Source organism: Chelonia mydas, chromosome 1 (assembly GCF_015237465.2).
Source record: "Chelonia mydas isolate rCheMyd1 chromosome 1, rCheMyd1.pri.v2, whole genome shotgun sequence".
Classification (NCBI taxonomy): domain Eukaryota; kingdom Metazoa; phylum Chordata; order Testudines; family Cheloniidae; genus Chelonia; species Chelonia mydas.
The window spans coordinates 261,087,068-261,111,357 of NC_057849.1; the positions used below are offsets into that span (position 1 = coordinate 261,087,068).

Consider the following 24,290-nt stretch of genomic DNA (forward strand, 5'->3'; position numbering starts at 1 on the left):
CCAGTGGAAGAAAATTGTTGATGCCCACGACCCAACGGAGCTGGGGATGAGGGGTTTGGGGTGTAGGAGGGATTAAGGGCTGGGGCAGAGGTTTGGGGTGCTAGGGGCAGGGCAGGGTGCGGAGCCCCGTGGCCCCCACGCCTAAGAGCCGGACCTGCTGCTGGCCACTTGTGGGGCACAGCGCAGTGTCATAACAGGTAGGGACTAGCCTGCCTTAGCCGGGCAGCACCGCCGACGGGACTTTTAACGGCCCGGCTGGCAGTGCTGACCAGAGCTGCTGTGACCCAGTGCCTGACACTCTGCGACCCAGTACTGGATCGCGACCCATGGTTTAAAAACCACTGTTCTAGGTTCTATAAAGCACGTGCTGAATAGTCGCTCTGCAAGCCTGTGCCAAGTGAACATAGACTCCAGTCTGTCTAGCTGTATTCCATCATCCATATCAAATTGGCAGCATTTACCTCCTGTTGTTGTCTTTGGTGCTCGGAGTGTTTCACCTGAAACATAGTCAAAAAAACCAAATCATTACCAGAGCTGGTCACGTAGCAGAAGGGAAGCATGAATGTGTTTGTTCTTATGTACTGGGCCACTTTTCAAAAGAAAAAAGATGCCAGATCCAAAATTTTGCCCCTGGACATGTAATTACTGTTGGGTTTCTCAGAATTACTCCCTTATCCAAGCTTTCCTTTGGCTCAGCGCTGCATTACATACAAGTCTCTCCTGTGAGGGTTCTGGGGCACTGGACCCAGACACTGATTTCGTGATTGACATCTAACACAAAACTGAGGGGATCTGCCTATAGACTTCATTGCTTGTACAGCATTTTGAAGATGTATAGAGATGTATAGTGTTATGTGGGTGATCATCCCCCCCCCAGGATAAATGTTTCCTATTGGGTATTAAATGTTGTGCCCTTGGCACGGGGCTTTGTTGTGCCACATCATGCCTTAACATTCCTGATATACTTTTCATTACGCTGCACCCAACACCTGGCCTCTGAAGTATATGGTGCTTGTCTACCTTTTGCCTAGAACTAAACTATTCTGCAGCAATATATTATCGCTCATTTAGCCCCTTATGTGAAAGTCAAATGACCCAGAGCCTTTTCTGTCTGGTCAGTCTGGCGCTGCATTTCATCCCACTATTACCTTCCCCTCCTTCATCTCAGTCTGGTGTTTTCCATCTGGCTGAAATTATTTGTCCCTGGCTGGCACTGTTGGGCGTAAGGACTCCATTAAAGTGGCTGCCAGTGATGCTTGATGTATAGGCTGGACAGGAAGGCTGAAGGCCAAGGTGGACAATAACAGTACCAAAAGACCTAATGAAACATATCAAAGATATGCTGGAGAGCAGACCCCCTAAGGTCAATCAGTTCCAGTATCCACAGGAGATCTCCCAATGTACCTCTTTTGGATTTAGACATCCCCTTTCAGTGCTTTGGCCTTGACCCTACCTTCCTATGAAAAGACAATGGTCCTGATTCTCCACTGCCTGGCACCCTGTGTAGTCATTCATATCTGTACAAAGGGAGCATATAAAGGGAGTAGATCAAAGTGCACTATGGAAGTTTTAGTGCATGACAGCTAGTGTGCTGTAGATTTACACCCCATCTTACCATGCATGAATTCTCTGTGTAGACAAGCCTTAAATCAGATTTTTTTACTCACTTACCCCATTGATAGTGTTTTATGCTCATTCTGCACTCCCTCTGCACAGGGCTCCAGTAGAATTTTGGGGGGAACTTTCCCCAAACACAGCCAGAAATCTATTGTGTGTGAATTCAGTAACTGTACTCACCAGGGAAAATCAATGGCAGACCAAACACCTGCACTTCACACAGAGTCAGGTACTCAGCTCGCCGTGGGATGGTCACAGTCACATAACGCCCTTGCATTCCATGACAGTCAAATGAGAGTGTTTGCCCAAGCTCCATGGACTCAACTGTAGCACATCTGGAAATGAACAGGATCTTATTCACAGAGAGTGGTAAGAGCTGTTATGCATTGTGAACCTGAGCGAGCACTAGCACCATGAAGTCTGTATCTGTGGAATGAAAGCTCCCATCTCTTGTATGCTCACGCACTGAAATAAGCACATGTTGGCCGGGATTTTCAAAAGGGCCTAAGGGACCTGGGTTCCTCATATCCTTAGGCCTTTTCAAATGTCTCAGCCATGAGGTTCAGTTGATCACTTAAAAGTGTTTCTATTAATGATTTTCTTAAATGACGTAGCTATTAAAATGAAGTCAGTGAAACACGAACACCGTTCATGCAGTAGTATGGTTAAGAATGTAAAAGTCAAGATAAGCATGGTTACCACAAAAACAGGGACCTCATGTGCTTTGAAGCCACTCAGAAAACCAAAGAATTGATTTTTCAGTCACAATGCTGCATAATTCTCTGCATTGCATCATTTTTTAAAAGGAACTACAACAACAAAAAGCTACTGTATTTTCTTGCCATTCTCCAGCTCTTCATCTTGTCCAGCTGCTGTTTTAGGAGCTCTGCAGGACAGAGTGTCTGGCTGGGAACATAAGGGCATGAGGAGCAGAAGAGGCTGAAGCCCTGCCTTCTCTGAACTGCACTGCATTCTGCAGCATTATTCAGCAATCCTTCTTATTCATAGAGTTTAAGGCCAGAAGGGACCATTAGGTCATCTAGTTTGAACTCCTGTATATCACAGACCATTACATTGCACCCAGTTACCCCTGTATTGAGCCCACTAATTTTTGTTTGGCTAAAGCTAACTTCCAGAAAGGCAGCCAGTCCTAATCTGAAGACCTCAAGAGATGGAGAATCCACACTTGCCTTGGCAGTTTGTTCTATCACTATTAAAATATGTACCTTAGCTACCTATTAAAAAATTGTTTGATAACCTGTGTGGCCCCTAACCTGAGAGATCAAAAAGAAAGCAGTGGCAGGAAGGGTTGGAGCATCGTCTAGGGACTTGTCTACACTGAGAAATTACATTGTGTCAGAACATGACTTTGAGGAGTTGTGGTAACTAGCAAGATGGGGACTGATTCTCGTGTATACTGAGGCCCCTTTATTCTGTTGACAGTGTAAAATCCCTTAAAGTGAGGGTAAATTACTGTCAGAGCAATATAAAGGGGCCTTAGTATAGACAAGAATCAGGCTTTCGCTATATGCAAGGACTGTCGCACTCATCATCGTGTCAGCTGGGTTACTCATGACCCACTGACACAAGTTAAACACAACAGTCCTGTGGTCAGTGAGTGCAGTTTTGCTTAACATGTAATTATTTACCATGACTTTTCAGGGCTGTGTTCTTACACAACATAATTTTCCAGTGTAAGGTGCAGCTCACCTGGAGTAAGGGCACCAAATCTGCCCTTGTTTGTAAGTGCGACAGCATTATTAGTACAATACTAAATGCTGTGAGAATTTTATATATTTCTTGACTTTGGTGGGTTTTGATTAGCAACCAGTTAAAAGGTTTTTGCATCGATTGATGCACAAGACTTGGATTGGTTTCAGAGTAGCAGCTGTGTTAGTCTGTATTCACAAAAAGAAAAGGAGTACTTGTGGCACCTTAGAGACTAACAAATCCTCACATATGGAAAATGACCATCTGAGAAGACTGACTTTTCACCACTCTGCAGGAGCGTGGAAAAGACTGCACATAAAACCTGGGCTCAAGTCCTGTACAGGAAAGGTACCCAGTCACTTTCATTCAGTTTTCTTCTACATGCTCAAATACTTCCGCAAGCTACAACAGACCAGTACCTGGGATTCAGTGTCCCACCAAGCTCTGATGAGTTCCCAATCCGAATCTCTGCACCATTGATCCTCTCTTTGCAACAGTCACCTTGATTTGTGATCACCACTGAGGACACAATAAATGTTTTGCTCAAATCCACTGTCCACCACGGCTGGAAATCTCTGTGTGTTTGTGAGCACTGTTGGCTCGGAGAACGGTTCAATAAAGATCCATCAGTGGCCCTCATAGGATTGTCCTCAATCTCTCTGGTGCTAGACTGGGAGGCTGTTTTCCCCAGGGCTACATTAGGAGCTGTAAAACAAACACAGTTCTTATGCATCACCTGCTTTGGAGAGAAGTGCTAGAGTAAGAACAGCTTGATTATCACAGAAAGGAAATGTGGCAGTTTATAAGATGCACTGAGTTAATGAGCCAGAGTTCCAGTCCATTTCCTCAAGGACAGGAGTTCAATTCTCAGCTCTGGTCACCATTTGCAGTTTCAGCAGAGAGAAGCCAAGGACTGAGTGGGCCTGGAGACTGAACTTTCCTATCACCCCTATGAAGCCTGCCCCTCCCAACCCATCAGGTTAAAACGTCTTGGAGAGAGAGTGAGGAACTACCTGGGGGAAACTGGGACTGCTCTCTGCTCAGGGATCAAAAGAGTACTTCCGTCTTTGGGGGCTGCCAGTGCAGCACTTAAAGGACAACATTGATTTTGAATTGGATTTTACATTACAAATATCACCTTTATGGTTCAGATATAGAGTTTCAGAGTAACAGCCGTGTTAGTCTGTATTCGCAAAAAGAAAAGGAGTACTTGTGGCACCTTAGAGACTAACCAATTTATTTGAGCATGAGCTTTCGTGAGCTACTGAGCTGTAGCTCACGAAAGCTCATGCTCAAATAAATTGGTTAGTCTCTAAGGTGCCACAAGTACTCCTTTTCTTTTTGCAGATATAGAGTGCATTTCTGTAGCTCCTGTTGCCCAATTCCTCCAATCTAAGGATTCTTCTATAGGGCTCAAAATTACCTGAAGGTCAGACAGCCCTGATCAAAACTGTGCAAATGGAAAGTGAACTATTCCAGTGGGGACGTATGATTTTTCCCACAGAGAGAAATTTTTACTTTCCCAGTAAGGCTGTAGCAGGGGATGTACCCGACACCACAATGATGATTTGCTCAGGAACCCAGTATCATGTTTAAAAAAACCCTCCAATATTTACCTGCTCTAGAGTTATTCAGAGTGATCCATATGTCAGTTTCAAAATGATCTGAAAAATTAAGCAGAGCAGGAGTCACAAGATGCCTTTGAGGACAAGGATCATTTATCCTATTGCATGTTCCTTGTTCCCAGCACTAGAGCACAGCCTATGTCTTCTCTCTGCTGCTTTCCCCCAGCAGGCATAACAGAGAAACCTCACGTCCTGGTAGTTTACCCAGGCAAGGTCAATGTTTCAGTGCACATGGGAGAAAATGGGCAGCAGCAATCTGCATATTCCAGGATCTGGAAATCTGGGGAGACCACCTCTTCACCATTTGGCTCAGATCTATTCTAGGATCTGCTCACAGGTATGTCAGCTTTATAAAAAATCAAATTTTTCTGTTAAAATTGTTTAGCTACTAACACTTATGTTTACTTGAACTGAAAGAGACTACAGGAAAAATATTCTTCTCTGTTCTCTATTTTTCTCTTTATTTTGTGCATTTTACACACTTTGTATACTGTTATGATGGAGGTTGGGTGGAACCTGGCTGAAGCTGGTGGCTATGATAGCTGCCCTTCGTTTAGGACAAAGGTAAGCAGTTAAGCTCCTTTTTGGAGTAAGGTAACTGAAACAAGAAGGACCACAAACAAAACACAGACCATATGCAAGGCTGGTCAGAAGCTAAGCTATGTGATTGGAGGGGTTTCACTGGCAACTGAATACCAATACAGTTGGCTGGATATTGTTTGGTGGAGGTGTGTGCATCTGTGAGCAGAAGCAGAAGGAGGCAGATAAGGCAGCAGGAAAGCCAAGGAGACAGCAAAAGGAGCTCTTTCAACAAGACAAAGCCAAGAGGGGGAGCTTTTGGGGCACAGTGCTGGCTGGACAGTGGTTTGGAACTGTGAGCAAGGAAACTGCCTTCTGCTGTTTAATTCCTACTGTGTTCTGGGAAACAGGACTCTGTGCACATGCCTCGTAAATAACCAGGATTGCTCCAAAGAAATACCTGACTCCATAATCAGTTTCTTCTCCTAATGTCAACAACACACAAGACTCCAAATACTGGCTAACACATTCAGGTAAAAGGGGTAACAATACCATGAATTTCATGGTCTCCCCCATACAATTAGTCTATATTCTCTGTTTGGATGCATTGTTCACACAGCAACAAGGAAGAGAAAAACATTTTAAAAACAAGAAAATTAGATAGTAAAAATCTATTTACTTTTAACTCATGTTTTGAAATTGACTGGCTCTCAAGTTGGCATCCCTTTAATATCTAATAAGTTCTATAATGTGTGGCTATGTTTATTAATAATAATTAATACACATATAATTAATCTACATACAGAACTTTGAAGATGTAAGACACTAGATGAATGCTAATGATTATATTATGCTTTGGCAGGAAGATAGGCTATCATCTAACAGGTCTTTTCCTTCTGTAACTGCTAAGATCCAAAAGGAGTTGCAAAACTTAAAGAGTGTGAAGAAGTGAAGGCAAAGTTGGATGAAGTTTGTATCAAAAGTGAAATCAAGCCAGTGGCATACATGGGCAAAGTTCTGAAGTTGATAAGAGGCTGATTTACAGACAAGGAAGATGTGAGAAAAGGAGAAAGAAAAATCAGGACAAAGGGAGAAGACAGAGTTGGGTTTGATGATTCTCCTCTTACCCAACAGAATCACTTCTGGTTCTGGAGACATCTAAGAAATAGAAGTGAAGCAAGCAAAGTAGACCAGGCCTGTTGCATCTCATTTCATCTTTCTTATAAGATTCTAACTTACCTCCATTGGGGATCCTTGGGCCCAGAGTTTCATTGAGCATGAGGTCTACAAAAGAACGAAAATGAAAGCAAAAGCAAACAAAAAATACTCAGTTTCCATCCTGAGTGACACAAACTAGTGCTGTCCAGAGGACAACAATTCCATTTTGCACAACTTTTGATGTTTCTAAATTTGTTTTCGTTCCACATTGGAATGAAAAAAAACAAACAAACCCACAACCTTTTGAATGTTTTCACTAAACAGAATTGTGTGACATCCATTTTCAGATTGACAACCAGAACTTTTCAATTTGAGGGGTAGCCTTGTTAGTCTGGATCTGTAAAAGTGGCAGAGTCCTGTCGGATGTATTCACCCACGAAAGCTTATGCTCCAATACATCTGTGAGTCTATAAGGTGCCACATGACTCTTTGCCGCTTTTTCAGTTTGAGTCAGTCTCTTTCTGGTCAAAAGTGACCAAAGATCCCTGGACCAAAACAAAAAACAACTGCCCCCACCTCAATACCCTTCCCAGTGAAATATTTGTCAAAACCGATCTGTTTTGGCTTTGACAAAATCACATACTGTACTTCAACAAAATTTCATGTAGTCAAAAATGTTCCAACCATCTCTAAAACTAACTCCCCAGTCTGCCTGCCTGATAGCAGTGCACAAAAATGGCCAGTGAAACAAACTAAGACTTATATGCATTTCTTCTGGATCTCTAATATAAAGTGAAGGTGAGTCTGGGAAGGAATCACCTACTTCTGGGATGCCCTCTGTCATACACACCTACATTTAGAATATCCATTAAGGGAGCTGAAACAGTCATTCCATTGCTTTACTTCTACCCTACACTTCTCTCAGATGTGTGACTGGCTCAAGAGGGTCAGCCAGCCAACTTGCCTGTGGAGAGCAGAGAGCTTGCACCAGCTCCAGAATAGAGACCAATTACACCCAGCCTTAGGTGGCAGCATCCTGCTTTTGTGCCAAGGACTGTGCACCATCCAGTCTGGTCTGGTGGCTCTCCCTGATTTTAAGCAGGAGCATAAAAAGGACTCACCTGATGGCATGGAGCAGCGGAGTCCCTGAGAGAGAAAAGGAGCTCGTCTTGGAGGCTGGTGCAGCAGCAGCGATAAAGAAGGAATTTAGGGTATGTCTCCACTGGGGCTGGAAGGTGTCATTTCCAGCTTTACGAGACATATCCATGCTAGCTCTGAGAAGCTATCTGATTCTATCTAAGACCAGAGGTTCGTGCTCGGGGCAGCTAGCCCCTCCCACGCTTGTGCCGCTATGGCTACACTCCTATTTTTAGTGCACTTGCTCTATCAGAGCTAGTGTGAGTATGTTTCCTCAAGCTGGAATTTACACCTTCTGGCTCCAGTATAGCCAGACCCTTAGTCCAAGGTTAGCTCAGACCCAGCTTGGCTCCACATGGTGCGTCCATCTATTGACTGTCTACCGCTCTCACGGGTGACAAGAGGACCTGCAAGCCCAGCAAGCTTTTTAGTCCCACTAACTATCTTCATTCAGCAACAATGCCAGGCAATTCAAAATGATAGTAACGTTCTTTAGTCTGGAATTTTCAAAGAAGCCCAAGGCAGTGAGTCATCCAAAGCCCACTAGAATTCACTGGGATTTGGGCCCCTGACTCCTCTGAAAATACCTTAAGAGACAAAAACAGTTTCAGGATTGTTAGCACCATTTTAGGGTTTATGTTTCACAACAGCATTTTGCCAGGTATTTTATGCTGGAAAAATTGTAAGCCACAAGCCTAGTTTCTTAGTTAAATGGACATTGTCAACTAGAAAAAAAAAATCACATATTTGTCTGCAATTTTGTTTGTTACTTTGGTAATGGGTAACATCTAATGAGATTATCTCCCCCCCATTTGTTTACAGTGGCCTTAGTTTTACACTGTCTAAGTCCAGAAGGATTTTGACTCCAATGAGAGTAAGTGCAGGCCCTTTGTGTATTTGACAGCATTTTGTGCATAGTCAGTTTCAGGGTTCCTTTATACGTTACACATCTATAGACATCTGTAAACATCAACAACTGGGAAGCAGGAAAAAAAATCAAGTCATAAATGGCTGTCTTTCAGGAACTGGAGTTTTTTTAAAATGAGTTCATGAGAGCAGAGAAGGAAAATTAAACAAACAAACAAAAATTCCCAGAAGCAGACACTAAAGCCAGAACCCAAGCATAAGGCACAGAAAACAAGGGAAGCCAAGGAAAAAGACGGAAGGAAACAGAGGCTACGTCTACACTAGAGGCCTTCAGTGCCACAGCTGTAACGATGGAGTTGTGCCGCTGTAAAGTCTCCCATTTAGCCGCTCTGTGCCGAGGGAGAGAGCTCTCCCATTGCAATAATTAAACCACCCCAATGAGTGGCGGTAGCTATGTCAATGGGAGAGCTTCTGGCGGTGTAGCATATGCCCATCTGGGGGTGTTTTTTTCACAGCCCTGAGTGACATAAGTTTTACTGACAAAAGTGCTAGTGTAGGCACAGCCAGAGAAAGACAGACAGACACAAACTGTTCTTTAAAAATGTAGGACAACATTCATACCGATCCTTGACACAGTTCCAAGCGTCTCACACTTTGTTTACCATCTCTGTGCTCACCGTCAAATTGGAGACTTCACTGAGTCACAAACCTCATCAAAACTCTCTTTGCAGCAGAAGAGGCTTTCCCACATTTCTGGTGTGTCCTTTTCAGCACACCATATACTTGAGTATGTTTAATTCCACTGATCAGAAAGCATGTACACACATCCATGTAGATCTGATTCTCTCCAGCCAAGGGGAGCCATGCATCTGAACACAAGCCAATACATTCCATCGGAGCAATGCTCTACTTACCAGAAGAATTTACTGGTAGACCAAACACTTGGACTTCACACAGTGTGAGGTATTTTTCTGTGCCTGGGATGGTCACAGTCACATACTGCCCTTGCATTCCTTCACAGTCAAATGAGCGTGTTTCCCCAGGGCCCATGGAGTCGATCTGGGCACATCTGGAGTTGAACCAGATTAATAGCCATTATTATTATTATACTTTGACAACAACAATAGCTCAGATCACGGGGGGAGGTGGGGGAAGGATGAAAAATACAAAGTGGCCCCATAATTCAGCAAATAAATGTCATCATCATCTTATTTTTCCTCAGTTATTTGTTAAACAATGAATCACTATTAAGGCAGAACAACACACACAGACTATTTGCTCTAGTGTCATCTATAGCAGTGCTATAGATAAGGTTGATTCTACAAGTTTGGCATGAGGATCTTTAGGGCCAAATTCTGCCACCTTTACTCACATTGTGTAGTACCTCACTCCTCAAGGAGTTTCCAGGTAATACTCATAAGAGTGGAAGAATCTGATGCTGAATCATGTTAAACAACAGCTTTCTTTAAATCGATACTGTAGATTCATTAAATCAGTGGTCTCCAAAGAAGAAGAAGAGCTGCCGCCGAAGACGGAGCAGGGAGAGCCGAGCTGCCGCCAGCATGCCGCTGAAGAATCAAAGGTCCGGGAGCGCTGCTCCTTCGGCAGCGCTCCTCCTGCTGCGCACCCCCAGGGGTGGTCTTGCGCACCCCCTGGGGTACGCGCACCTCACTTCGGAGGACACTGCATTAAATCAATGTCCCATGGGAAAGCGGTTCTGAGAAAGAAACTTGTGAAAGTCTAATTAAAGGACCAATCTTGGTTCAGGAGCCACTGGCTTGGCCCTCTGCACTCACACACAATAGTACCATGAGGGACTCGGCATGAATGCTGGGGCTTGTGCTTCTCACTTCCAGTGCAGCATCAAGAGTCTTAAGAGAGCAAAAAGCTGATCGTGCAATTCCTAGCAGGAGAGATGAGGAAATTACTTTTAGCCTCTAAAACCCCAACTACACATCATGCTTGATAGAAACCATTTTAAAGCATCTTAAAAGCACACACACAAACACACGCACAAACACAAGTGGTATGAACAGAGGCAGTTGTGCTGGCCAATGGGAACTGAGCATAGCTTAATTAAAACCATTATGAGCAACAAAACCATTTGAGATCTGTTCTAATCACTTCCACTACATTTCCTTCTGTGTGCTCAAGCACTTTCATTCAGACCATCAGAGCATATTACCTGGGATTTGTTGTGCCGCTTCTCTCCGGCGAGCTCCCAATTCGGATTTCAGCCCCGTTTATCCGCTCTTCACAACAGTCTCCTCGATTGGTGATCTTTACTCTGAACACTTGAACCCTCGCTTGCAAATCCAGTGTCCACCATGGATTAATTTCTAAATCCGTGTGACTACATTTGCCTCTCAGGTAATCACTGGATGGGGACCCATCAATGGCATTGCCAGGGTTTCCATATTTGTCATAGATGCTGGACTGGGATGCTACACCTTCAAGTGCCACTTCAGGAACTGCAGAAAATAATCAAGAATACCCTGTTTTACTGCAGGTGAGCTTAAAGTTTTGAATGACAAACCCTGTTTGCACTGGCAGAAAAATTCTTATGGGAACGCTTTCCCAGATACAATCTGAAGGAATAGCTGGCAATATTGTAAAACTCTTTTCAGGGAAACATTTTAGCTAGAAGGTCTTGGGGTAGGGGAGTGCATTCCATTGTCTGCATTTGGGAGCTAAGAGCGTCTTTCAGAATCATGATCAAGTCTGTCAATGATCAACAGAGAAAACAGATGGCATGTAAGAGGGTACCACACCACTGGTTCTGTAGCTGCATCTGGCAGTGATGGACTTGGCCTGCTTATAGGAATCCTTCCCACTAAAATAATTAGATAACAGGGAGGGGGGAAATAAAAGAAAAGAATAATCTCTAAATAGCATTTACCTTCATCAGCAGACAGTCCCTTCAAGGCTAGGATAAGCAGTAGGGAGAGGGTATGTAACATGATTGGATAGTGACCTTTTCACTGTATTTGCAAACAAAATATTCAATTTCTGTGTCTGAAAAATGGACAGCTCCCCTATTCTGGGAGATGGAAGGATTTTGAGAGGTATTAAACTCATTTGAGCACCAATATTCTCCAATCAGAATTGTTCTAAAAAGAGGAACATTTTGTTACCATTGGCTCTTATCTGGCAGAACAAATAATTAAAGGTCCCTGTAACTGATCAAGTGGGAAGAAAGATCAATAATGAGTGGGGAACTGCACAAGGGTAGAGTCCCATGTCCATGCAGAGTCCCACTGAATTCAACATGTTTATGCAGGGCTCTGCCCACACATAACACATTGCAGGATCAGTGGCCAAGTCTGTAAAGTTTTAGAGCAACACTGCTTCATGACCTGCCAATAAATAAATTCTTGGAGTGTATTGGGGGCAACTTCTTACTTCCAAAAGTGGAGGAAGTAACCAGGGGGACAGCCATTTTAGAGGTGATTCTAATCAGCAGGGAGGAATTGGTAGCAAATCTGAAGGTGGAAGGCAATTTGGGTGAAAACGATCATGAAATGACACTTTTCATGATTGTAAGGAAAGGAAGGAGTGAGAGCAGCAGAATAAGAACAATGGACTTCAGAAAAGCAGACTATAAAAAACTCAAGAGAGCTGGTAGGCAAGGTCCCATGGGAAAAAACTCTAAGGGAAAAAGGAGTTCAGGAGAGCTCTCTTAAAGAGAGCATATCAAAGGCACAATTGCAAACTACCCTGATGCAAAGGAAAGATAGGAAGAGGCCAATATGGCTCCATAAGGAGCACTGTAATGACCTGAAAATCAAGAAGGAATCTTACAAAAAGTGGAAACATGGATGAATTATTAAGGAGGAGTACAAAAGACTAGCACATGCACATAGGGACAAAATCAGCAAGGCTCAGCATAAAATGAGTTACTCCTAGCAATAGACATAAAAGGTAATAAAAAGAAGTTCTTTAAATACGTTAGGAGCAAGGGAAAGATGATGGAAAGTGTAGGTCCTCTACTTAGCAGGGGAAAAGATAATAACTGATGACATCAAGAAGGCTGAGGTGTTTAATGCCTGTTTTGCTTCAGTCTTCACTGAAAAGGTTAATGGTGACAGATACTTAACCCAATTAATATTAAAAACAAGGGGGAAGGAACAGGTTACAGAATATGTAGATAAATTGGATGTCTTCAAGTCAGCAGGGCCTGATAAAATTCATCCTAGGGTACATTAGGAACTACCTGAAGCAATCTCAGCACCGTTAGCAGTTATCTTCAAGAACTCATGGAGGATGGGTGAGGTGCCAGAAGATTGCAGAAGGGCAAGTATAGTACCTCTCTTTAAATAGGGGAACAAAGAGGACCCAGGGAATTATAGACCAGTCAGCCTAACTTCGATACCTGGGAAGATACTGGAACAAATTATTAAATAATCAATTTGTAAGCCCCTAGAGGATAAGTTCAGTGCCTGTCAGACGCTTGTAGCTTGACATCAGCATCACAGTGTGAGAGGCAGCCCAGGCTGGTGGGGTTGGAGGGCTCAATAGTCCCGCACTCCAAATTGCACCACAGGGACCTCGTCACAGAGACCAAGCTGAGAGGGATTGCAAGCACTCTGGAGGACAAAATTAGAATTCAAAATGAGTTCTGCGAATTGGAGAGTAGGTCTGAATTCAACAAGATGGAATTCAATAAAGGCAAGTGCAAAATATGATATTTAGGAAGGAAAAATCAAATGCAAAACTATAATATGGGGACTCAGTGTCTAGGTCAGGGGTGGGCAAAATATGGCCCGCGAGCTGCTTTTAGCCCACCAGCCATTTTAATTTGGCCCTCAAGCTCCCACTGGGGAGTTGGGTCTGGGGCTTGCCCCGCTCCGGTGCTCCAGCTGGGGAGCAGGGATGGGGGCAACTCTGTGCGGCTCCCAGAAGCAGTGGCATGTCCCTCTTCTGGATCCTATGCATAGGGGCAACCATGGGGCTCTGCTCCACACGCTGCCCCCGCCCCAAGCGCTGCCTCTGCAGCTCCTATTGGCAACTTGAGGTAAGTGCCTCCCAGAGCCTGCACCCCTGAGTCTCCCCCTCCCGCCCTCTGAACCTCTCAGTCCCAGCCCAAAGCACCCTCCTGCATCCCAAATCCCTCATCCCCAGCCCCACCCCAGAGCTTGCACTCCCAGCCAGAACCCTCCCCCCTGTGCCCCAACCCCCCTGCCTCAGCCCTGATCCCCCTCCTGCCCTCCGAACCCTTCAGTCCCAGCCCAGAGCACCCTCCTACACCCCAAACCCTTCATCCCCAGCCCCACCCCAGAGCCTGCACCCCCAGCCAGAGCCCTCACACACCCCTGTACCCCAACCCCCTGTCCCAGCCCGGAGCCCCCTCCTGCACACTGAACTCTTCATTTCTGGCCCCACCTCAGAGCCCGTGCCCCCACCAGAGCCCTCACCCCCTCCCTCACCCCAACCCCAATTTTGTGAACATTCATGGCCCGCCATAACATTGCCATACCCAGATGTGCCCCTTGGGCCAAAAAGTTTGTCCACCTCGGTCTACGTTTAATTGGTGCTGCTTCAGTGCAGAGGGCTGGACTTGATGACTTCTCGAGTCCCTTCCAGCCCAAAGTTTCTATGATTGCATGATTATAAACTGAAATTGTGAATGATCATAAAAGCGAACAATACAGAAACATTGCTGGTAACGCACTCAGATATTTTTTTCTTATTTGTTTTAAACATTTAGCAATGTCTAGTTTTGGAAAAAAAAAAAGTAAATCTAGGTCTTATAAAAATGGGGGAGTGAGAGGACTGGTAACAGCCGGACATAGTGCATTTTGAGTAATGCACTATGCCAGCTTTGTCCACACACAATTTGATCTATGCTCCTAAAGGCTCAGCTTCAGGACACCTTCTATTCCAGTCTTTTGTCACCACACAGATCTATCAGTGCACCTCAATCTATGTATATTTATTTTATTTTATCTAAGCCCTTCTTCCTCCCCCAGTAAATACAGCCCCTGATTCTTGGGCCTGGCTGCTCTGAGCTGGGAGCTGACTTGGTACGGGGGAGTAATGGTGGCTGTATGCCACCTTTGTGTCTCCCCAATTCTGGAACCAGCCAGGGGCCAGGTCAACTCCTGATGTAAGTTAGAGTAGGCCAAAGGGGGCTCTCATTTATGCGTGGCTGCCCACAGCTGCAGGAGGCCATGCTGGCAGCCGGGAAAAGCTGAAGTGCAACAATAAGATGCTCCACTGAAATACACAGCAAATCTTTCATGATTAGTGTTACCCAAAATTGGGCCAGCTAGTAAGCTTAGGGAGAACTAATGACCCACCAGAGTTTGGCAGAAAGCAGCATGTTTATTATTCTGATAGCTAAGCTCAAAAGATGGGGGGGGCGGGGAAGGTGTCACACTCGCATACTCTCGCTCCCAGGACAGGCACAGCACTGGAGATGTCAGGATCCTTCAAGGTAAGTGTCCCACAGTGCAGTGATGGATGGTGCGATGAAGGTAAGTCTTCCCGAGGCACGATGGAATGCAACGCAGTGAACCACTGGCCAGGCGGTCCGGGCAAAGGGCCTTCATGGGAGGTACAAGCTTGTGAGTGCACTCCTGAGCATGTGGCCCCTTCCCCTTTTAAGGACTTGCTCCTCATGGCCTGCGACTAGAGATGACTTGGCCACGTCTGGTTGGTCGCACTCCACCCAGGGCAGTGTCCATGCAGTGTCCATGCATTGGGGGTGTGATTGCTGCCTAATTAGAGTTCCAGACACCTTGTCTACCTGGGAGCTCTTCTGATCCTCCAGCTGTTCAACCAGCCCATTCATCCCACAAGCATTCCAGGAGGGAGGGGGAGGGGGAAAGCCACTTCACAGATATTCAAAGAGAGAGAGGAGACAAAAGTGGTGGGAAAGTGTAACAGACCTTTTGAGCATACAGGTTATACAGAGCAGAGTCATACAGAGCATACAGATCACTGCTGCTCCTACAACAATTAGGAGATACAGTACTATGAAAATGTCTTAAAATGAGTCCTGAATGAAAGAGTCTCCTCTAAGATAGCACGAGATGGTGAGTTTACTCTGAGTCCTGTGGAAGGGGAAACACGGAGCTGCATCACCCCAGGAAGTCACTGTAACTCAAAAAGCGGCAAAGAGTCCTGTGGCACCTTATAGACTAACAGATGTATTGGAGCATAAGCTTTTGTGGGTGAATACCCACTTCGTCAGATGCATGTAGTGGAAATTTCCAGAGGCAGGTATAAATATGCAAGCAAGAATCAGGCTAGGGATAATGAGGTTAGTTCAATCAGGGAGGATGAGGCCCTCTTCTAGCAGCTGAGGTGCGAACACCAAGGGAGGAGAAACTGCTTTTGTAGTTGGCTAGCCATTCACAGTCTTTGTTTTAATCTTCAAAGACAACACTCTGAGTCACATTTCCTCCAGATCTCCGGTTTCACACACAATTAGAGGCATAGGGAGCATAGTTGTCAGGCTATTGCCAGAGACACAACACATTTGCCAGCTCCTGTCTAGCCAGTTGTCTTGGCTGGGGCATGTTGGGAATGGTGGGGGGAGTCATGGCTCTTCCAAGGCCCCCTCACCACTCACTTGTTAGTGGAGGGGAGAAAAAGAGTTTCAGACAGCCCCTGCTTCTCCTCACCTCCACCCCCTTAGCTCAGACTCAGGATTCAGGTAGGTCTTGCATGGTTGTACAGAGGAATGTGGTTGCGCGAGTGTGGAAACAGGGAGGGTTATGTCCCCATACTTTGCTGAATGTCAGTATAGGTCACATTTACAATCTAGCCTTGAGTGAGACTTGGCAGGTCTGTCTGGTTTCTGTTGAATTTGTTTTCCACAGAGTTCGAGGAGAACTACATTACATAAATTACCAGTCAATATCCATCAGAAGACTCAGTAATTAGTTACAGATTAAATAGGATAAAGGAGTGCTGTTTGTCTTGGGATGGGAACATATGGACATAATCAAGTATAATACACAAACATAACTTATTGCCTTCAAGACCTTATGCCACCTACAGAATCATAGTTTTCCTCTTCCACTGGTGAAAAATCACAGAGAAATGGACATTAATTACCACTTACTGCAGGAAAATTGAGGCCTCCATCTCTACTGTAAGGGCAGAATCACAGGCCTGGTCTACACTATGGGGTTAGGTCAAATTTAGCTGCATTAGGTTGATTTTAAAATGAACGCATCCACACAACCAACCCCATTCCATCAACTTAAAGGGCTCTTAAAATCAACTTCTGTACTACTCCCCTGTAGCGAGGGGAGTAGTGCTAAAATTGACCTTGCTGGGTCGAATTTCGGGCAGTGTGGATGCAAATTGACAGTATTGGCCTCCGGGAGCTATCCCAGAGTGCTCCATTGTGAGCGCTCTGGACAGCACTTTGAACTCTGATGCACTAGCCAGGTACACAGGAAAAGCCCTGGGAACTTCTGAATTTCATTTCCTGTTTGGTCAGCATTGTGAACTCAGCAGCACAGGTGTCCATGCCGTCCCTCCAGAATTGCAAACGAGCTCCAGCATGGACCAAAAGGGAGACATTGGATCTGATTGCTGTATGGGGAGAAGCATCTGTGCAGGCAGAACTCTGATCAAAAAGAAGAAATGCAAATATATTTGCCAAAATCTCACAGGGCATGTTGGAGAGAGGCTACAACAGGGACACACAGCAGTGCTGCGTGAAAGTTAAGGAGCTGAGGCAAGCCTACCAAAAGACAAAGGAGGCAAATGGTCACTCTGGGTCAGAGCCCCATACATGCCACTTCTATGATCAGCTGCATGCCATTCTGGGGGGGGGACCCTACCAATACCCCACCACTGTCCGTGGACACCTGCAAGGGGGGAGTCTCACGCAACAGGGAGGAAGATTTTGTGGATGAGGAGGAGGAGGAGAATGCGCAGCAGGCAAGCTGTGAATCCATTCTCCCCGGCAGCCAGGACCTTTTCATCACCCTGGAGCCAATACCCTCCAAAGGTGGGATCCCTGACCCCGAAGCTTGAGAAGGCACTTCTGGCGAGTGCACATTTGTAACTACAGAACAGGGTTTAAAAGCAATAGTGTTTAATGTTTGATTTGCCCTGAAGAATTGGGATGCATTCGCAGCCAGTACATCTACGGGAAAAGTCTGTTCACATGTCTGGGGATGGAGCGGAAATCCTCCAGGGACATCTCTATGAAGTTCTCCTGGAGGTACTCTGAAAGTATTCTGGCATCATTGCAGCACAAAGCATGGCAGTGAATGGTCCTGGGTTTTGGTTGCATTCAAGCAACACTCGGTCTATATCTTTCTGTGTTAGCCTCAGGAGAGTGATATCATTCATGGTCACCTGGTTGAAATAGGGGAATTTTTGTAAGGGAACAGTAAAAGGACTCCGTTCATGCTGGGCTGTTTGCGCTCGGCTAAAAGGGATCATCCCAGAGAATAGCCAAGCAGTGGGGTGGGGGGAGGTGTGTGCTGCACATCCACCTGAAAACCGCAGCCCCTCCTCTTAAATGTGAAACCCAACCCATTGCTTGCTGTGGGAAATGATGGCGCTGCAGTTTGAAACCATTCCCATATGTTATGCGTAAGAAGCCAACCCTGCATACCCTTTGCCTTACCATGGCTGCATGGAAACTGAATTCTGTTGCCCCGCCGTGTGTGATGTGTCACCATACCGGCAGGCGCTCAATATAAAAGGCGAAATGTGACCTTATACCTAAAGCACATGTGCTGTCTCCTGTGAATTCCTTGATTCACTGTGCAAGAGTCTCCCTTTTGTTCTCAGAAATGTATCATCTTAAATTTTACTCTCCCTTTTTATCTCCCCCCAGGTGCAAATGTTTCTGAGCTCCCCCATCATCTCCGACCCTGAGATTATCACAGATTAGAAGGCGAAAAGAATGCACTCCTGATTACATGTTTTCCGAGCTCATGCAGTCCTCCTTGCACTGATAGGGCACAGCTGAATGCATGGAGGCATTCAGTGTTATAGGCTAGGAAAGGCTTAAGTGAGCGTGAAGAGCAGAGGCAGGAGTGTGAAGAGCGGAGGGGGAGGCGATGCTAAGGCTAATGGGGGAGCAAACGGACATGATGAAGCATCTGGTGCAGCTGCAGGAAAGCCAACAAGAGCACAAACCCCCACTGCATCCATTGTACAACCGCCTGACCTCCTCCCCAAGTTCCATATCCTCCTCACCCAGATGCCCAAGAACGTGGGGGGGGGGGGGGGGATGCTCTGGGCACCCAGCCACTCCACTCCAGAGGATGGCCCAAGCAACAGAAGGCTGTCATTCAAACAGTTTGATTTTTAGTGTGGCTACAATAAGCAATGTGGCCTTGTCCTTCCTTCCTCCCCGACCTCACCCCACCCGGGCTACTTTGTCAGTTATCTCCCTTTTAAAAAAATTAATAAAGAAAGAATGCATGGTTTCAAAACAATAGTTACTTTATTTTGAAGGGGAGAGGGTGGTTGGCTTACAGGGAATTAAAATCAACAAAGGGGGCGAGTTTGCATCAAGGACAAATACACACAACTGTCACACCGAAGCCTCACCAGTCATGAAACTGGTTTTCAAAGCCTTTCTGATGCGCAGCACACCTTGCTGTGCTATTCTAATCACCTTGGTGTCTGACTGCTCAAAATCAGATGCCAGGCGATTTGCCTCAACCTTCCACCCCGCCATAAACGTCTCCCCCTTACTCTCACAGATATTATGGAGCACACAGCAAGCAGTAATAACAATCGGAATGTTGGTTGTGCTGAGGTCTGACCTAGTCAGCAAACAGCGCCAGTGAGCTTTTAAACGTCCAAAGGCACATTCTACCACCATTCTGCACTTGCTCAGCCTATAGTTGAACTGCTCCTTACTACGGTCCAGGCTGCCTGTGTAAGTCTTCATGAGCCATGGGAGCAAGGGGTAGGCTGGGTCCCCAAGGATAACTATTGGCATTTCAACATCCCCAATGGTAATTTTTGGTCTGGGAAGTAAGTCCCTTCTTGCAGCTGCTCGAACAGCCCAGAGTTCCTAAAGACGCGAGTGTCATGCACCTTTCCTGGCCATCCCACGTTGATGTCAGTGAAACGTCCCTTGTGATCCACCAGTGCTTGCAGCACCATTGAGAAGTACCCCTTGTGGTTTAAGTACTGGTTGGCAAGGTGGTCCGGTGCCAAGATAGGGATATGCATTCCGTCTATCGCCCCACCACAGTTAGGAAAACCCATTGCAGCAAAGCCATCCACTATGACCTGCACATTTCCCAGAGTCACTACCCTTGGTAACAGAATGTCAATGATTGCATTGGCTACTTGGATCACAGCAGCCCCCACAGTAGACTTGCCCACTCCAAATTGATTCCCGACTGACCGATAGCAGTCAGGCGTAGCAACCTTCCACAGGGCTATCGCCACTCGCTTCTCAACTGTCAGGGCAGCTCTCATCTTGGTATTCCTGCGCTTCAGGGCAGGAGAAAGCAACTCACAGAGTTCCAGGAAAGTGGTCTTACATATGCGAAAGTTTCACAGCCACTGTGAATTATTCCATACCTGCAACACTATGTAGTCCCACCAGTCTCTGCTTATTTGCCGGGCCCAGAATCAGCGTTCCACTGTATCAGCCAGCCCCACTGCCACCATGATGTCCCAATTGCCACATGCTTTCAGGAATGTCTGTGTCCATGTCCTCATCAAAATCGTCCTCGTGCTGGCGTCTCTTAGTCCGGTTCTGCATATACTCCAGGATAATACGTGAGGTGTTTACAATGCTCACAACAGCAACAGTGAGCTGAGTGGGCTCCATGGGTGCCGTGGTATGGCATCTGCAGGAGAGCAGAGTTGCAGCGAAAGCGGTGGATGATGACGGATGCCACGAGAATAGATATTTATACAGAAAGACGAGAGGACCTGCGAGATGGATTCATGGCACCAGGAGAGCAGGAGAGCAGAGCTGCAGCGGCGGATGATGACAACATGGAGAAATTTGCTATTGAGACTGAGTTCATTTACAAGAGCAGGAGAGCAAAGTTGCAGTGGAAGCGGAGGATGATGACGGTTAGCAGTCATACTGCACCGTCTGCTGACAGCAGCATCCAGGACACAATAGCAGCAGTGACGGTGAGCTGAGCAGGCTCCATGCTTGCCGTGGTATGGCGTCTGCATGGAAAAAAGGAACGAAACGATTGTCTGCCATTGCTTTCACCGAGGGAGGGGCAACTGATGACATTTACCCAAAACCACCCGCGACAATGTTTTGCCCCATCAGGCATTGGGAGCTTAACCCAGAAATTCCAATGGAGATGGAGACTGCAGGAACTGTGGGATAGCTACCCACAGTGCACCTCTCTGTAAGTCGATGCTAGCCATGGTAGTGAGGACGCACTCCGCCGAATTAATGCGCTTAGTGTGGACATACGCAATCGACTTTATAAAATCGATTTCTAAAAATCGACTTCTATAAAATTGACCTAATTTCATAGTGTAGACATACCCACACAGAATCATAGAAGATTAGGGTTAGAAAAAATACTCTGATAAGATCCACTGTGTCACTCTCAGACCTGAGGCAGAGATAGAGACTTTTCTTCCCAGAAGCAATTGTCTATCTTTGGATGCTCCAAAAATGGATTAGCACCAGCAGGATACCATATACATGAAAAATCAAGTATTTTTGGAAAAGGGACCTGGATCGGGTGAAAAGCTCTTTGTTTTCGTTTTGCTTTATTCAACTTCGTACTCTGAATCTTTTATATAAGCAAAAATTAACACCATGTTTGGTACAGAAGACAATCCGTAAACTTTGGTATCAAGCTGTTCAGTGCAATTATTGAATATGCCTTAGTGCTTTTGGAAGCGTTATGGCCATAGGGCTTGATTTTCAGAGGCGCTGACCACCTTCAACACTATTTGAAGTCAGTGGGTGCTGTGGTGCTCAACATCTCTGAAAATCAGTCCCCTAATACCCTCTCTATCTGCACTTGGGCGCTACAGATGCGTAAACCTACCTATCCCCCAGTGCACCACTGGCCCTTAGAGCCAAAGTTTAGCTCTAAAATTGCATCATTTATTGTATCAGTACATAGCTGAGTGAATCAGCAGTCCCTGAATGAGAACATTAGCAGTGCCTTAGGTGGCAGTTATTGACTTTACTTAAAAGACAACCAAAGGAAAGAACATAAGCAGAAGTTCAATGCACAGAACCAGGGGAGTACATTGCCTTTGCAAAACAGCCAACTGGACATGGCATTTCTCATTACCAACATAAACATTACGTCAATCGGGTTCAAAGGTAAGTAATGTCTGGCACAGACAGTTTTGTGTAAATACAGCTAATAGAAACATGATTTATGTAGTTAAGGGCCAGGCTGTGATGCCCTTACACTGAATAGAATCTTATACAATGAATAGTTCCCTTGAAGTTATTGGGGCTACTTGCGGAGTAGAGGACTAGTGTGAAGAGGGGAATCAGTTTGGCTCTAGGTGATTAAGCAAACTGAGGCCCAGATCTAGGAAGGTACATAAGCAGGTGTGTAATCTTAACATGGGAACAGTCCCACAGTAACGTGGCTTGAAGTTATACCCACACTTTAGTATCATTCTCAATTGACACTTCAAGTAAGAAATAACCATTTCTAACAATTACTTGTGTGTTTAAAATTAGGTCTCTGTTGCTTTGCAAATGGAGAAACCTCAAACTACAGTATCTAAAATCTATATTAGGCTGGAAATGGAAAGGAGTTTGGGGATTTTCCACTGGGTTAGACACTGTCTGTACTCAGTCACACTCAATCATCGTACAAGGCTGGTCTATTTTTAGGTGGAGCTAAACTACATTCCTACCCCACAGGCTCAGTTTAGGGGTGGACAGACTAGCAAATGAGCAGCGTTACACAGAATGTTAGCCATTAGTAAACCTCCAATTCCCTATTGTTGCTCAGGTATGTCTACACTGGCAGAGTTACAGCACCGGCAGTTACCGAGCCGCTCAGAGAGCGCTGAAGGGAAACCGCTGTTGTGTGTTCACACTGACAGCTGCCTGCGCAATAGCGTGTTCACGCTTGCGGCACTTGCAGCGCTATTTGGGGCGGTGCACTCTGGGCAGCTATCCCCCAGAGCATCATCTCCTCCTCTTCTGCCACTAAGAGTTGTGGGAAGGTGGAGGGGGTCGCAGGGCATCCTGGGTCCTGTCCCAGTGCCCCGTGATGCATTGCTTCTCATCCCAGCAATCCCTGTGCTTCCGTCCGCATTTGGCGCCATCTGTCAACGGTTTGTGTATTGTGCACCCTGCCTCTTCGGTCTGCAAGAATGGATCCCGCACTGTTGACCAATATGCTGCTCGCTGTGACTAACACGTCATGAGTGGCAGTGGAGTTATTCCTAAACTACAAAGGCAAGAGGAGTGTGACATTGATCTTGCTACGCGTAGTAGCTACGACACGAGATTGCTTGTGGCATTCACAGAGGTGCTGACCACAGTGGAACGCCGCTTTTGGGCTCGGGAAACAAGCACTGAGTGGTGGGATCACATCGTGATGCACGTCTGGGATGATGAGAAGCGGCTGCAGAACTTTAGCATGAGGAAAGCCACATTCATGGGACTGTGTGACAAGCTCGCCCCAGCCCAGCAGCGCAAGGAGACGAGAGTGAGAGCTGCCCTGTCATTGGAGAAGCACGTGGCGATCGCACTGTGGAAGCTGGCTACTCCAGACTGCTACCAATTGGTCACTAACCAGTTTGGAGTGGGAAAGTCGACTACTGGACTCGTGTTGATGGAAGTGCGCAGGGCCATTAATCGCATCCTGCTCTGAAAGACCGTGACTCTGGGCAACGTGCGTGACATTGTGGATGGCTTTGCACAAATGGGCCTCCCTGACTGTGGAGGGCGATAGATGGGACTCATATTCCAATTCTGGCACCAGATTACCTAGCCATCTATATTAGGGGTGGGGCGATGGTGGTGCAGGGATGGGAAGAGGCAGGGCAGGGGTGGGGCCAGGGGTGAGGGTGAGGTCGAGCACCCACTGGGTAGAGGTGAAGTCGGAGCCTATGGATGCATGCATCTTTTGGAATACCGGCCTGTTCAGGACGCTGCAAGCAGGGATTTCTTACTGGACCAGAAGATTACAGTACGGGAAATCGAAATGCCCATTGTGATCCTGGGAGACGCTGCCTACCCCTTAATGCTGCAGCTTATGAAACCATACACGGGGCACTTTAACAGTAGCAAGGAGCGGTTCAACAACAGGCTGAGCACGTGCAGAATGGCTGTGGAGTGTGCTTTTGGACATTTAAAGGCCCAGTGGTATAGCCTATATAGTAGGCTGGACCTGGCCGATGACAATATTCCTATGCTTATAGCCGCATGCTGTATACTCCATAATATTTGTGACAGGAAGGGTGAAAGCTTCACTCAGGGCTGGACGGCTGAGGCTCAGCACCAGGAGGCTGAATTTGAACAGTCAGAGACCAGGGCTATTAGAGGGGTGCAGCGTGGGGCCATAAGGATCAGGGATGCCCTGAGGCAGCAATTTGAAGCTGAAAGCCACTAATATTTATTGCTATGCTCGGGAGTGCAGTAATGTAATGCTAGGAGGTGATTGTGATTGGTGCAGACGATGTACTGTGAAGGTTTAAGGAAATTGCCTGTTGCTTTGCAGGGCTCTGTTTGCTTTCAATTAACGGAAT

General features: G+C 46.0%; 1 protein-coding gene across 4 annotated transcripts in view; it reads right to left on the reverse strand.

Moving 5' to 3' along the window:
• LOC102947244 (pentraxin fusion protein) overlaps positions 1-10,134 on the reverse strand; it is a 20,265-nt gene extending 10,131 nt beyond the window's left edge. The window contains exons 1-7 of one of the 4 annotated variants that reach the window (XM_043544756.1): positions 10,006-10,134; positions 9,548-9,702; positions 6,711-6,755; positions 4,944-4,991; positions 3,747-4,032; positions 1,798-1,952; positions 462-497 (exon numbers count right to left, since the gene is read on the reverse strand). In XM_043544756.1, the coding sequence (XP_043400691.1) occupies positions 462-497; positions 1,798-1,952; positions 3,747-4,032; positions 4,944-4,991; positions 6,711-6,755; positions 9,548-9,683 (706 nt within the window). In that variant the 5' untranslated portion in view covers positions 9,684-9,702; positions 10,006-10,134. Of the gene's footprint in view, positions 1-461; positions 498-1,797; positions 1,953-3,746; positions 4,033-4,943; positions 4,992-6,710; positions 6,756-7,750; positions 7,962-9,254; positions 9,527-9,547; positions 9,703-10,005 lie in introns of those variants that run through there. The other 3 variants (XM_037883498.2, XM_043544776.1, XM_043544765.1) reach the window with 3 other exon arrangements.
• Between the last annotated feature and the right edge of the window lie 14,156 nt (positions 10,135-24,290).